This window comes from Hyperolius riggenbachi, chromosome 1 (assembly GCF_040937935.1).
Source record: "Hyperolius riggenbachi isolate aHypRig1 chromosome 1, aHypRig1.pri, whole genome shotgun sequence".
NCBI classification, from domain to species: Eukaryota; Metazoa; Chordata; class Amphibia; order Anura; family Hyperoliidae; genus Hyperolius; species Hyperolius riggenbachi.
The window spans coordinates 130397530-130413593 of NC_090646.1; the positions used below are offsets into that span (position 1 = coordinate 130397530).

A 16064-nucleotide genomic window follows, 5' to 3' on the forward strand; every position below is an offset into this window, starting at 1 on the left:
TGGTTGCTTGAGTCTCTATATTAAAAAGAGGCCTAGCTAATACAGTATTATACCCCACTCTTTGTATATACTGTGAGTGCTGCTAGGTTGAGACTGCTGGTTAGTTGAGTACCAGATAACCAGGCTTCTATAGTAAATAAAAAATAGGGCTTGTTCACACTAAGGGCGCTTTTGGCTTTTTGTAAGCGCCAGCATTTTTCAAAATCGCCCTAAAAGCGCTTGTGCAATGATTCCCTATGAGAGTGTTCACATATGAGCGTATCGATTACGATCTGCTCACCAAAGCACAAAGCTCTTGAAAAAACGCTTTGTATAGCAATTTCCCCAGCGCTTTCATGAATAAAACCATTATACTTATTCATTTCTGGGTAAAAGAGATCACTTCCAGACTGACTTGAGGAAGTGAAAAAAACAGAATCGCTCTGCAAAAGCGCTTTATTAAAATAAAAAACCAATGCGCAGGTAAGCGCGGAAGGTGCTTTAAGAGACACTGAAGCGAGAAAAGAAAATATGATATAATGAATTGGTTGTGTACTATGAATGATTACTATAAGTTTAGCAGCAAAGAAAATATTCTCATTTTTTTATTTTCAGGTATATAGTGTTTTTTCTAACATTGCATCATTCTATATTCTGTGCAGATTACACAACACTCAGCATTCAAAATGATTCTTTCAGAGCAGTCTGTGAACTAATGACCTCTCCTCTGGCAGAGGAAAAGTAATTAGTTCAATAGCACTTGAGATAATAAAAGTCAGATAACAGCCCTCTCCACGACTTTGAAAGTCGTAGAGCTTAATTGCTTTTTTGCATAGAGATAACAACTGGAGTTTCTTAACTCTTCCTGTACTGGAAACAATTAGACTGATGTATCTGATCTTAATGTTTTATTTCTTAGCTGTACTACACATACAAATCATAATATCATACATTTTTTTTCGCTTCAGTGTCTGTTTAAAAATAAATATCGAACACAAAATCACAAAACGCTTGCGCCAGCGATTGCAATTTATGGTGTGTACAATGCTATAGGGATTCTGAGATGAATCGACTACTCAGTAAACAAAAAAGGCAGCTGCAGAGTATGTGTTATTTTGAACACAGCTATAGATGAAGAGACACCAACTAAATTTTCATTTTATGTCATGTAATGATACACAGTCAAAACATGGGGGGAAATGTTTCTGGGGTGGGGGGAGCGTCGTTGGTAATAAAGGAATTAAATGGTCGTTTTATTTATTGGATCACAAAACGTTTTTTTGTTGTTTTTTTTATTTCGGAGTACAGGTAGTCCCCGACTTACAAACGACCCGCTGATACGAACGGCATGGATTCTCAGTTTCCATGGGAACAAGTCAAAACATTTTTACAAATTGGACTTTGAGAAAATCGATTTTAAAAAAAAAAATCTAAGAAAAAATGGCTTTTAAACTTGTATAAACAGGTACAAAAGGCAGAGGTGACACAGAGGGGGCACTGGAGGCACAGAGGACAGAGATGGCACAATGTTCCGACTTAAGAACAGATTCAGGTTAACCTCCTTAGCGTTAATCCCGAGTCAGGCTCGGGATGGAAAGCCGCAGAACAGGGTGGTAATCCCGTGCCTGAGCGAGGTTCATGCAGGAGCTGCTGTAGACCTCTCTGAGGTATGTTTTTCTTTTTGTTTTTACCGTCTAAAAGCTTGTGAAAAAAATTGCACTGCCTTTAGACCCTAAATCTGGAAATAATCCTAACGCCAGGGAGGTCCCTATCTCGTTCTTTAACCCGGGGACTACTTGTACTTGCTCAGGTTTAGCTGCACTGACACCTTAGCCTCAGACATAATGGCATTGTGAGGCTGTCAAACTTCATAGGAAAAGATGCGTGTAATGTAGCTCTGGACTCATGGCCTGTAAGAGACAAAATAAAGCTGGAGAAGGTTTGACAATTCGGGGAAAAGCGGATTATAAATCGTAGTCCCTTGTTACGGCACAGAGAAAATACATTTGCATTTTACTTGCCAGTTATAGAAAATCATGGAAGTGGAAAGGTAATTTTAATAACAGTAAATTATAAAATGGCTTGGATGGCTGGAGCTGGATCATGCTGGAGAGACCAAGTGAGTTCCAACAGTATTATGGCTGCCGGGGGGGATTGGAGGAGCTTCCTTCATGGCACATGTACCACAGTACAGGAACAAAACGCTTTAGTGGGGCTGGCAATCAGTGCTGCTCGGATACCCCTTTTCAAAATCCGGATTGGATCGGGATACCCAGATATCCGATCCGGGTCGGATATCAGAGTTCAACATTTTCTGATCCGAATCCAAATCGGATATCCGACCTCAGTATCCGGGCAAAATCGGATATCTTGATAAAAAAAACAGAAGTGGCCTTTAAATTGCTTTAAAAACGGTTTTTAGGGTAAATGAGGCATGTAGCATCATTATTTTTTAAAGGGGAACACTAATTGATGATGTGGGGACTTAAAATCCCCCCTCCCCCCCCAAAAAATAGCTGTCTATTAACATCAGGACTAGGTTCCAGACAGCGGTCGTGCAGCCCACATTGTGTCCAAAGTCCAACCGCACAACTGGGACATGACCGTTTTCAGCCCAGACACCTCAAACAAATTACACAGCAATTGTGTTTTGGGTTAAATATAGGTGGTACCAACACAGCAGCCTGTGGCACCCTGGTGGTGGGAGCAGCAAAGGCAGCAGGAGCAGGGCAATGCAGCAGCAGGTGTAATGTCTGCCAGGACTCAGCATACCAGACGTGGCACTTGGCATATGGCACTTTGCACGTGGCACTTGCAAAGTGCCACATGCAAAGTGCCATGCTACACATGCCAAGTACTGCATGCCAAGCTACACGTGCCAAGTGCCACGTGCCAAGTGACAGTCAGACAGCAGAGGAGAGGACACTAACTGTCACACTGGCACTGCTAAGCAGCACAGCAGTTCTGTAGTAAGCTAACACAGTAGTACTACTACTCTAACAACTACTAGCACTGACTGCAGTACTACAGTACTAACTACACAATAACACAGTAATTCTATTCCCTAATCCCTAACCTAACCTATACTGTAGCTAGCTAAGGCTAATAGCTGGCTAGGAGGCAGCAGCTGGCCTAGTCTGTGCACAGCACACACACAGACACATAGCAGCTGCAGCAGCCCTGCAGCACACACTGACTGTCACACAATGAAATCAAGCTAATTAACAATATAACAATAGTGTAGTGATAGTGAAGGGGTTAATCACTGAACAGCTTTAGGTTTATTACTGTATACAGCACTTGCTAGGCCAGCAGCACTGGAGCATGTCTCTCAGCGAGCATTCACAAGCAAGGACGTTATTTCTCATCATGGCAGCCCTCATTATACAGGGGGGCCTAGCCAGGGTTCCTTTCTGTGATTGGGTGCCAGCGCTTAGGCTGGGAGCCCTCTGATTGGCTCAATGAGGTCAGGTGGGGCTGTCCAGGGTTCCCTTCTGTGATTGGTTGCTAGGGCTTCTGCTGGGAGCCCCTGGGAGCCCTCTGATTGGCTCAATGACCTCAGGGACGTCATCTCCTATCTAAATAGTCTGATTTCTACGGATATCCGCATTGCCAGCCAACTAGCCGCAGATAGCTATCCGGATTTCCACAGAAATATGGTATCTGAATCCGAATTGGATAGCTGAAAAAAGGTCGGATATCCGGAATCTGGATGAGCAGCACTGCTGGCAATATCCTTCAGCACACTGACTAATATCCTTTTTGGTGTAAAGAAAATCTATAAATTCAAGCCGTTTGTAGACGACCACTATATAGATGGAACAGCAGGTTCTCTGTGGAGTAGCATGTTTCTGTGATTAACTAGCCGCCGCTGTCCCGAACTGTTGCGTTTCTGCTGTCACAAGGAATGCAACAACTACTGTGAATGTGGCCTTAGGCTGCTTCCCCAAGGTTAATATACCGGTACTAACAATTACTGTATTTTAACATTTAATACAGAATTTACGGTATGTATATAGAGTGGGGTATAGTACAGTATTAGCTAGGCCTATGCTTAGTACTGAGTCTCAAGCAACTAGAAAGCACACTTATCTGGCATCAGCTGATTTCAGTCAGTGCCTAATAACCGAGACTCTACTGTACATGCAACTGCAATTGTCATATTACAGGGATCTAGTGCTATGTATTATCAGCAATCGTCAGGAACTGGATGCATCTGATTTTACTATAAGGATCTAACAATGAAATGATAAAAAAAAGGATTTCAATCAGTCTGCAATCAGCCTGTTTTACAAACTGCAACCAAGGAAACAGACCATTGGTTGTATACATGACGTTCTAGAATTCTCATCTCCCCTCTGTCTCTCCAGTTTTCCCAAAAGCTTTCCCGGCACTGTCCCTGGTATACTGTGAGGTGGCTGTATTTTACATTGACCAATGATGATGCAAGTCTACTTGTATGTTGTGCTTCTGCTTATAACACTGGAACCACCTGTAAGATCACCATGCTTGTCATTCTCTACAAATGGAAGCCAGGTAAGAATCTGCAGTAAAGGTTATTCAAATCCTTGCAGTAAATGGGATAGAGGGCAGGTTTTTCAGTCAGTCAAAGGAAGCCATAGCTTGGTAAAAGTATCTTTTATAATAACAGGCATAAAAGCATGTGTCTAATATCAAATACAGCATATTCTTTTTTTTTCTTCAATAAATAATGCGTAACACTTCTATTCATGTATTTACATTATACATCTATGTGTATTGTGACTATTGCAGCAGTTTTTGCCTTTACTGCTTTATCCTGTTTCAGCTCATCCTCGAACGCCCACCATGGAGCTTTTGTTATGTTAGCAGCGTATACTGTAAATGGGAGTGAACAAAATCGCTGTGCATAATAGTTTGCAAAGCTTTATGGTGTACAAGTAGCTCTGACAGCCACAAGCTCTCCTCACTGCCTCTAAAGAAGCCATGTAAAGTTTGACCACTTCCTGAACGCTGCAGACTAACCCACATTGCCTGAGTTTAGGGAACTGAATGGTCAGCCTTGAAGTGGACCTGCAGTGTAAATAAGACAGTGAATAGATATGAGATGCATTATAGTGTAAAAGTGCTAAAAAGCTTTAGCATAACCTACTTGAAAGTTATAATCTCCCTGCCAGTAGCTTCTGCTTCCAAGCTTTAGCTGCAACCCCAGGAAATGTCTCTCGGCTAATGTCTGCTGCACACCATGCAATTTCCTGCCAGATAAACGGGTCGATAATTTCAGACAGGTCCGGTCTGATTTCCGATCATTTTTCTGATCCATTTTCTGATCACTTTTTCTTATTTACTACTTATATAGCGCTAACATTTCCGAAGCGCTGTACAGAGTATATCGTCTTGTCACTTAAATGTCCCCTCTGAGGGGCGCACAATCTAATCCCTACTATAGTCATATGTCTATGTATGTATTGTGTAAGTATCCTAGTCTAGGGCCAATTTAGGTGGAAGCCAATAAACTTATCTGTATGGTTTTAGGATGTGGGTGGAAACCGGAGTGCCCGGAGGAAACCTACACAGACATGAGGAGAACGTACAAACTGTGCATACAGTGTCCTGGCTGGGATTTAAACCAGGGTCCCAGCAATGCAGGGCAAGAGTGCTGTCCACTACGCTACTGTGCAGCGCACTTCTATACAAAATCAATCAGAAATCAGATCAGACCCGTCTGACGGGAAATTGCACGGTGTGTACAAGGCATAATGCTGGGAATACACGGCTCGACTCCGACCCATTTAGATGGCTCGATAGATAATTTCCGACATGTCCGATTTCCGGCCCGATCGTTTCGCCGCTCGATTTCGCATTGAAGACAATACAAATAGATAAGAAAAACGAGCGGAAGATAAGAGAATCGCCTGCGGAATCGAGCGGGGAATCGATCAGCAAAATCAAGCCATGTATGCCCAGCATATGACCTAATTTAAAGACAAAGAACAGCTATCTGTGTTAAGGGAACAGGCAAATCTGGAGCTTTTAGATAAGGTTTTTCGAAGGGCGAGTTTCCATTTGCAGCTAGCGCTGGCTGCCCATCTCTGAGACGGACGCCAGCTCTTGTGTAGGATGATTACGCATCTGAATTCCTGTAGCCATGCCATGCATCGCTATGGGGATTCGGACGTGTTGTTCGAATCTAAAGCATTGCTTCAGAATGTTTTCACATGCAGGAAATCGGAAGCAGTCTATTCAATAAGCAGATATTCCGGACCTGTATTTGTGTGAGTAAATTTGGGCACAAACAGCCATAGTGGAAAGAGGCCCTAAACCTTTTCAGCATGTTTAAACAGTAATATAGCATATATCCAACCACCCTGTGAAGCAGTAGTTACAGATTTTAGGTCTACTTTGATGTATGATCACCCCCACAATTTCATGCTGTAAATCACTTCATCCTATATCTGATGTAAAGAGAAAGTCAACATCTAGTCACGGTGAGCTACACCGGGTGTCAGAAATTGGCTGCTACAAGCATATGTTCGCTATATTAGAGGAAATAATCTCTTGGAACGGTTTTTTCCCAAACCTGTCTGCCAGTTCTAGGAAAGTTCATGTTCTGCGGACATTCACTAAAGTAGCAAAACCATACTGTTGAAACTAGGATTGCTCCCCTTGTGCAAACATGAGGTTACTTGCAAGAAATGCAGTGTTGGTGGGACTGCAGAACAATTTTAAAATTTAATGGGACACTTACTTTGAGCATGTCATTGTATTGCTAAGCGGCAATTCAACATAGATCATATGCGTTATTTACTTAGCTGTTGAAAACCTGAATTGAAATAACTATGTTTAGAAGCCATTGCACACCCCTTGCCCAGGTGTTTCACAGATTTTCTACTCTTAATAGCGCCTGGATCAGTGATGGCTAACCTTGGCACACCACCTGTGACAAAACTGCAAATCCCATCATGCCTCTGCCTCCCTGAGTTATGCTTAGAGCTGTCAAGAGTATTGCAATGCCGCATGGGACTTGTAGTTCCACCACAGCTGGGGTGCCAAAGTTAGCCATCACTGGCCTGGATCATTAACCCAGAATGAGTTCACACGCCAGGTTACTCAACTGACTGCCTGCCATTTCTAAGCCAGAAGACCATAATGACAGCCAGGCAACTCTTAATTAAAAAGAATAATAAACATGGCCGTCTCCAAAGTGATCACAGTTTAGGTTTCTTTTAATAACATTGCCAGTGCTATTATCTGGGCTGAAGGTAAATCTGCACACCTGAAACTTAGGTACTTGCATGTTGTAGGTTGACCGGTGTTCTAGTGATAAGAAAATCACTGAAAGCCTCAAACTACTGAAAACCTACTTCCTGCTCACCTGACTTCCTGAACTGCTACATAATACATCCTGGAGGTGCCTCCTCTCAGCATCCCAGTATACAGCAGGGGTCCTTGTGTACTAAATCCCCACCCACAACTCTATCTTTCTCATCAATCAGCGCCAGGAAATAATCTGTACATCACAAGGGATGAACAAACAAGGAGTGGATCATCCTACCAGCCAGCAGCCTTAATGCTGAAACTTGTAGAATCTATTTCCGAATGAATATTTAAGCATCTAGTAACATCAACTTTTTTTTTTGTAAGGATCTAACTAACACTAAAGAGAGGGCCACTGCACATTTTACGAATCTTTTCTCTGGAGTTCCATTGTAACCCTTTCCCTGTCTGAAGGAAGAGACTCTTGCACTACCCCTCTTTTACCACTAGGTGGCACTGGAACACTGACACCTTCCTCTGGGTCCCGATCACGTCCTATCATGTGATTTGGGCCCACAAGACTATGTTGGCATTACAGCCTCTGGTTGGTGGAGGGAGAGGAGAGCCGCTCCAGCATTTGGAACAGGTAAATATGAAACTGCTCCCTGTGCTCACTCTGCATTAGGCTGCATTTTTGAGTTCTTCTGGCTGATACAGCCCTGCCCACAGATATCTATAACAAGATAACTCAGGTGGGCCTGTTAAAGGGTTAACGGATGTTAGTACAACAGTCACAACAGGCACACAGAACACGACTTTATAAGACAGAACAGAATTTAAAAAGAGTTATTTGAAGCAAATGAAAAGCAAACAGATGAGAAAGCGATGAACGATGTAAAGCAAGGGAAGCAGAAGAGTGTGAACATGTAATGGAAGCCAGAGACAGCCTTTCCCCAAGGTGTGATATTAATCAGCAGGCATGCAGCTAATCATCTGACATATAATGATAACCCAAGCATATTAAACCCACATTATTACAGCCAGGGAGTCATTAGTCCTTGCGTGACGCAGAGCAGTACCAGAGAGATGCCAAGAGGAAAGGTTTTTGATTTTTATTGGTATTGCTATTAATGTCCACATTAATCTGTGTCATAGGAAAGATGAGGTGGAAAAAAAATCCCACAATCACTTCAATCTACGAAACCTAAAAGATCCATAGCAACACAATAGAGGTGAAATTGCTTCAAATCACACTAATGACATGGACAAAAGCTAGTAATGATGGTTCAGTTTATACATTTAAAATCAGGAGTATCCGTTCATCGGTAAATTGAAGTTTTAAGCAGAGCATGCACTTTAATTGCAGAAGACTGGTAATACCTTTATGAGCCTTTCTGATGATTCACAAGAGGGAAGGAGGTGGTAGCAACTTACCTTTAAATGAGACAAACAGTTTTGTAGGAAAATGTGCCAATTGTTGAGGAAAAACTGTTTTTGGCTGACACACAGCAAGCAGGTAACCAGTGGATACAGCGCCTGAGGATACAGAAAAAAGTCACATTCACAAACAGGATTTGCAGTTGCCTTAAAGCAAAACCACAGGAACTTCCAGCATAACATACAATTAAAACTTCGCTCAACTCCTTACTGACAATGTAGTTACAATATAGTTACGGTATCTTACTTGCCTTTAACCCAAAGTAGTGTTATAAATAATTCCCTGCATTTATCACAATGTACATTTAAGGTCATGTCACACTGCTGCACTGCACACTCAACTGTCCTCCTACTCCACTGAATTACCGTATGTTTTCTGACCTTCACCTGCCCCCTCACCCCTCATCTATCCACGTACTCCACTGAATCAAATATTCTAACCCCCACCTGCACACCTATACATCAATTAGCCTTACGCCCCATATCAACTCTCCTGACTAACCTACCTAGCTAACCCAACACACTATGTACATGGGGTGTACAGTTGCTGAGCTATGCACATCTTTGAAAATACAAATACAACTGTCATGTGTCTCAACTTCCTGTTTCCTTTTGCAACGAGGCTCCTGTGGGTGTGGCTGGCTAAGCAAATGCCAGCATAAAGCAAGAATAGTATTTTGTTTTTTTCAGGTGGGCAACAGAGGTAAAAGGAAATAAACTGTAATCTGTGAAAGACATACCGTAGCTATTTTCAAAAAAACAGCCCATATTCAATTACATTTTTCTCCTCAGTTTTCTCATAGGAGATCATTTTTCATCTTTTCAGTACTTTGCAATTGAAAAAGTATCAAAAAGTAGGTGAAAATGTACTGTCAAAATTATCTTGAGTATTTTCTTGCTTGCTGGTGGTTTTAAAGGGAAGGTTCAGGGAGGGGATTAAAAAAATAAAAATAAATTTCCACTTACCTGGGGCTTCCTCCAGCCCGTGGCAGGCAGGAGGTGCCCTCGCCGCCGCTCCGCAGGCTCCCGGTGATCTCCGGTGCCCGACCCGACCTGGCCAGGCCGGCTGCCAGGTCGGGCTCTTCTGCGCTCCATTTCCTGGCACTTCTGCGTCCCACGCCGGCGCGCTGACGTCATCGGACGTCCGCCGGGCTGTACTGCGCATGCGCAGAACTACTGTGCCCGCGCAGTACAGCCCGGCGGACGTCCGATGACGTCAGCGCGCCGTCGTGGGACGCAGAAGTGCCAGGAAATGGAGCGCAGAAGAGCCCGACCTGGCAGCCGGCCTGGCCAGGTCGGGTCGGGCACCGGAGACCACCGGGAGCCTGCGGAGCGGCGGCGAGGGCACCTCCTGCCTGCCACGGGCTGGAGGAAGCCCCAGGTAAGTGGAAATTTATTTTTATTTTTTTAATCCCCTCCCTGAACCTTCCCTTTCAGGGCATTTTATTGACAAGTTTGAAAATATCACCTAGGAGAAAACTCAGGAGAAAAAGTTGCATATGGGCAGATGAATTTGCTTGTAAGTTTTCCCCTTTTCTGCAATTGTTCAGCTTTGCCACTGTGCTTACCTACTGTGTTTTGTACATTTTTTTTTTTATAATAAATTTAGTTTTTGTGGTCTGTCCTCAACACTGACTCTACATACATTTTTTCACAAGCACTGATCTTTTTATGCCCCTTACTATGCCCACCTCACTCTCTCCTATCTACCTTACTAGTTCTTTATGAGCTACCCCTGTTTATTTTACTGTATATAAGACCACATTTTACATTTTCCCTTTCTCCTGCAGGTCTTAAAGAGAAACTCTAACCTAGAATTGAACTTTATCCCAATCAGTAGCTGATACCCCCTTTTACATGAGAAATATAATGCTTTTCACAAACAGACCATCAGGGGGCGCTGTATGAATGATTTTGTGCTGAAACCCCTCCCACAAGAAGCTCTGAGTACCGCGGTACTCTGGGCAAACTGCCACAATGTAACAATGTTCACAGACAGGAATTAGCTGTTTACAGCTGTCTCTAACAGCCAAAACAGCTAGGAGCAGCTACATAACCTGCCCAGTGCCCACAGTAAAAATGTCACCATGTAATAAATGTCAGAATGTAAATCGGGGAGAGGAAAGATTTTACAATGAGCAAACACTGACTAAATCATTTATACACAATTATGCTAAAAAATTAAGCACTTTTTTTTTACTACATTATTTTCACTGGAGTTCCTCTTTAAGTGGGACCAATGCTGGTTAAAATTTCTTTGTGTATCCTAATACAGTCATTTTCTGGAACAAACCTGTCTGCATATGGTTATGATAAATTTATAGCAAAGACAGTGTGAACAGGATCTCTTTGATGTGACTGTTCCCTACCCTAATCCTCTCAAGGCAGAATAGACCAGGAACCATGCCCATCTAAAGGGAATTACTGACGTAATCACTTATACAACACTGGAAAACACAGCAACCTCTCTCCTCTATCAGTACATTTCCTTTTATATATGACACCAGAAGCCTCACCACAGCAAGTATGATAAAAGTTACTGAATCTGAATCTACCAGGAAAAACATGGAATCCAATTTGTTTTACTTTTCAGGGAAGAGCCTTACTGAGCAAGCCAGACTGCTATAAACCCAATCCCACCGCAACAGATTAATGACAAAACGAGCACCAAAACTGGCCGCCTTCTCCTAACATGTGCCGCATGCAGGTCCTGGTGTAAATCAGGTTGCGCTCCTGGGAGAGGAAGACCGCGAGAAATCAAAGTATGGTAGAGCCAACGATGCACTGGACTGTCTGAATAGAAGACATCTTCCATCTCCAGGACTTGTATGAATAATAATAGTTATAGGGATAACTTACCAGGGAATGCTTCTTTCTTGAGCTTAATTCAAATGTGGTCTGGTAGAGCATCTCCACAAAATTCTTTAAACATGGCACATTTACTTCATTCTTTACAGCCTGGGAAAGACAAATGCAAATAAGATATTAACCATCAGTGTTTCATTGCAATTGCATTGAGTTTTAGAGGGTGTGCCAAATCTCTTCATGCCCCTAAAATGAAGCCCTAAGGCTCTATTAACACTATGGATACTGTGGCTTGCAAAAGTATTCGGCCCCCTTGATGTTTTCCACATTTTGTCACATTACTGCCACAAACATGCATCAATTTTATTGGAATTCCACGTGAAAGACCAATACAAAGTGGTGTACATGTGAGAAGTGTAACGAAAATCATACATCATTCCAAACATTTTTTACAAATAAATAACTGCAAAGTGGGGTGTGTGTAATTATTCGGCCCCCTGAGTCAATACTTTGTAGAACCACCTTTTGCTGCAATTACAGCTTCCAGTCTTTTAGGGTATGTCTCTACCAGCTTTGCACATCCAGAGACTGAAATCCTTGCCCATTCTTCTTTGCAAACAGCTCCAGCTCAGTCAGATTGGATGGACAACGTTTGTAAACAGCAGTTTTCAGATCTTGCCACAGATTCTCGATTGGATTTAGATCTGGAATTTGACTGGGCCATTCTAACACATGGATATGTTTTATTTTAAACCATTCCATTGTTGCCCTGGATTTATGTTTTGAGTCGTTGTCCTGCTGGAAGGTGAACCTCCACCCCAGTCTCAAGTATTTTGCAGACTCCAAGAGGTTTTCTTCCAAGATTGCCCTGTATATGGCTCCATCCATCTTCCTATCAACTCTGACCAGCTTCCCTGTCCCTGCTGAAGAGAAGCACCCCCAGAGCATGATGCTGCCACCACCATATTTGACAGTGGGGATGGTGTGTTCAGAGTGATGTGCAGTGTTAGTTTTCCGCCACACATAGCGTAACGTTTGCATTATGGGCAAAAAGTTCCATTTTGGTCTCATCTGACCAGAGCACCTTCTTCAACAGGTTTGCTGTGCCCCCCACATGGCTTGTGGCAAACTGCAAACGGGACTTCTTATGCTTTTCTGTTAACAATGGCTTTCTTCTTGCCACACTTCCGTACAGGCCAACTTTGTGCAGTGCACGACTAATAGTTGTCCTATGGACAGATTCCCCCACCTGAGCTGTAGATCACTGCAGCTTTTCCAGAGTCACCATGGGCCCCTTGACTGAATTTCTGATCAGCGCTCTCCTTGTTCGGCCTGTGAGTTTAGGTGGACGGCCTTGTCTTGGTAGGTTTACAGTTGTGCCATACTCCTTCCATTTCTGAATGATCACTTGAACAGTGCTCCGTGGGATGTTCAAGGCTTTGGAAATCTTTTTGTAGCCTAAGCCTGCTTTAAATTTCTAAATAACTTTATCCCTGACCTGTCTGGTGTGTTCTTTGAATTTCATGGTGTTGTTGCTCCCAATATTTTCTTAGACAACCTCTGAGGCCCTCACAGAGCAGCTGTATTTGTACTGACACTTGATTACACACAGGTGCACTCTATTTAGTCATTCACTTATCAGGCAATGTTTATGGGCAACTGAGTGCACTCAGACCAAAGGGGGCTGAATAATTACGCACACCCCACTTTGTAGTTATTTTTTTGTAAAAAAAATGTTTGGAATGATGTATGATTTTTCTTCCACTTCTCATGTGTACACCACTTGGTCTTTCATGTGGAATTACAATAACATTGATTCAGGTTTGTGGCAGTAATGTGACAAAATGTGGAAAACTTCAAGGGGGCTGAACACTTTATATCGCTACATTAAAACACAACACACCAGTGCATTCCAATGCACAGACTCCATTGTTCGATAGGTTTCTGGACAGCATGCTTTATAAATGGCAGTGGCTTTGGAGACATCATAAACTGTGTTATAAGGGACTGTTTTGAAAAAATGCATGCGTTAGAATTTCTGAAGTTTGCAATGCATACAGGATGAATGGGTGAGTACCTAGTCAGAAAGAAGTCCTCGGCAAGACTTCCTAACACTGCAGGGTGGCCCCTTCAGCGCCCTTAGTGGCTGCAGCTCTTGAGCACTTTGAGTCCAACAGGAGAAAAGTGCTATATAAATGTTAGGATTATTATTATCATCAGAAGCTGTTGGGTTACAGCAGTCATTTTCAGGCTCTGGGGGTGGATCTGCATCATTCTACTGATGGGCAGAGGTCACACTGGGCAAAATCACATGTGGTTTACAGCAGTGCTAAATCGCATGTGGAAAGGAACATACCATAATGTTTTCCTATGTGTTTCAAGAACCCTTTGCGACTTTGTATTGATTTTGGCTGTGGTAAACAAAAAGAAAAAACGGACAACGTGCACTACTTTTTCGCTTGCGATTGCCAAGGAGGGTTTTGATCGATCGTCTGGCCTCTAGAGGGGCATTTTAGCAGATTGAGAGATGTCCTCATTCACAATAATTTAGAGCCGTCACAAAAAGTGATGTATCTGGTGGCCAAGAGACTGGGGGTTCTACATAATTAACAATAGAAGCCAACAACTCGTAGGCCTGCAGAAAGCTCCGATTGCTTCAGCAATCCTGGACATCACCTTTTTACTGAAGGCATCCAAAAGAAAACACACAAGTCCACCTACATCTCTGTTTGCATGCTGACTATAAAGCAGTGATTAATGCACAGTTGGTTGGCTTGGCCATATTAAGATTGCAGCTCTTTTGGATTTGTGTTGGTTTAAGAAGCATCACTGTACGTTTTCATGAACTAAACAACAAAGAGATCATTTTCAAAAGCATTTTCCCTTTATACAAATGCATTCAGCGTTGAATACTTGGCTTAAAGAGAAAAAAAAAAGCTTGGCAATTGGTCACACGTATTAAATTCATAGACATGACAAGATTTACTTACAGCAGCCACAGGGATGAGAATTTCTACAAACAGACCAGCAAGTGCATGTTTTATGTCCTTGTCTTTCACTTCTAAGAAGTACTGTGCGCATTCCTTTCAAGCAAAGAAGCAGAAACAATCAATGCCTATTAATACTGTGCTGTGTGGAGAAACATATTCAGCAATGCTGTAACTCTAAAATACAAGGACTGCAATAAACCAAACACAAGACAGTGAGAGAGGAAGAGAGGGAAAGGTGGGGAGGAAGTAGAGAATGACGGGGTACAGAAGGGATAAATACATAAAAACTAGGCAGGACTGAGCAGTGTTAGGAGACTAAGGCTCGGTAAATACCCTTTTTTTTTTTTTCTTTTACAGAGATGAGCAAAAAAAACACTCCTAACGTGCACATTTTTCACTGATGTAAGAAGGAAAAAACTGACCATATCAAAGCTTGCAGGTGGTTAATTATGGTAACTAGAGTTTTGCATGTTAGGATCCTTTTCACCATTAGTGATGGTCATGTCTAGGAGAACTTATGGAGAAGCATGTGATCAGATTGGTCAGGTGATAGATACAGTATGTGTTTGATTTGCTAGTCATGATCACGTGCTAAAGTAGGATGTGATCACAGTAAATCAGAGCTTCGCTAATTATCAGCTGATCTAACAAATCACATGCTTCTCCAGGAGTTCTCCTAGACATGACCATCACTAGTCATCATTATACAAGCATGAGATAGAACGCATTGCATGGAGAGCAATTACGTGACATCTAGACAATAGGTAAGGATCACTGAGTCAGGCTCAAATTCTGCCTAGTACACACTGCTGGGATGTAGCTGTCTGTGCAGTGCTCATTCCTCAAACTGTCGCCATAACAACATAATAGTGATTGTTAAGGGCAACAATAAATGCCTGTGCGTACAACAACACCGTATAGTATGCCTTGGAGTATCTGTATGTGACAGCAACACAAGTATGGGTAACATACATATTAGCCAGACAGATTCTACAACTGTTTATTTTACACAAATCTGCTTATTTTTTTTTACTGCTATCTATATAGAATATTTTATTCTACATTTTATAATTATTACTCGATAACAGAAGTGGATGCAATTCTGTTTCTACCTCAGAGCAGTAATGATACAGCAACAAGTCTATTTACAGACATAATGCATGCCTGACAATAGCCCAGAGAATCAGGAAAATACCAGAAGAAGCAAGCTAATGAGTCAATGGAAGGATTGCAGAGAGATAACTACTACTTATGTGGCACAAAGGGCAGAAGGATGGCGCGCAGTAAATACCTGCATGAACTGAAAAGAGGCTTCAAAATCTTCCACAGGATACATCTTGACACGGAAGAATTTCATCCCCATGATCAGGCTGATGATGCTCTGCACCACATGGGGGCTTTGTTCCTTCTGTCGCAGCTCTTTTAATTCCGTGACAAACTTCTTCCTCACAGCCTGAAATCTAAATGATGAAAAGAAAGCAGGAGGGACTCCATTTAATCCTAATAAACAGCTATGCCACCGGATATTCTCTGCTCTCTCCCCAGCTGGGTGAAAGTAGGGAATCCGGGGCCATTTACTAAGCCCTAAATATGCCATAAAACACATCCAGCACTTGT

At 42.4% G+C, this 16064-nt stretch overlaps 1 protein-coding gene across 9 annotated transcripts in view; it reads right to left on the reverse strand.

The window, feature by feature from the left end:
- FRYL (FRY like transcription coactivator) overlaps window positions 1–16064 on the reverse strand; it is a 456322-nt gene that overhangs the window by 155466 nt on the left and 284792 nt on the right. For all 9 annotated transcript variants that reach the window (XM_068278548.1, XM_068278549.1, XM_068278550.1 and 6 more), the window contains 4 exons: window positions 15739–15907; window positions 14448–14540; window positions 11512–11610; window positions 8650–8751 (listed from right to left, as the gene is read on the reverse strand). In XM_068278548.1, the coding sequence (XP_068134649.1) occupies window positions 8650–8751; window positions 11512–11610; window positions 14448–14540; window positions 15739–15907 (463 nt within the window). The remainder of the gene's footprint in view (window positions 1–8649; window positions 8752–11511; window positions 11611–14447; window positions 14541–15738; window positions 15908–16064) is intronic.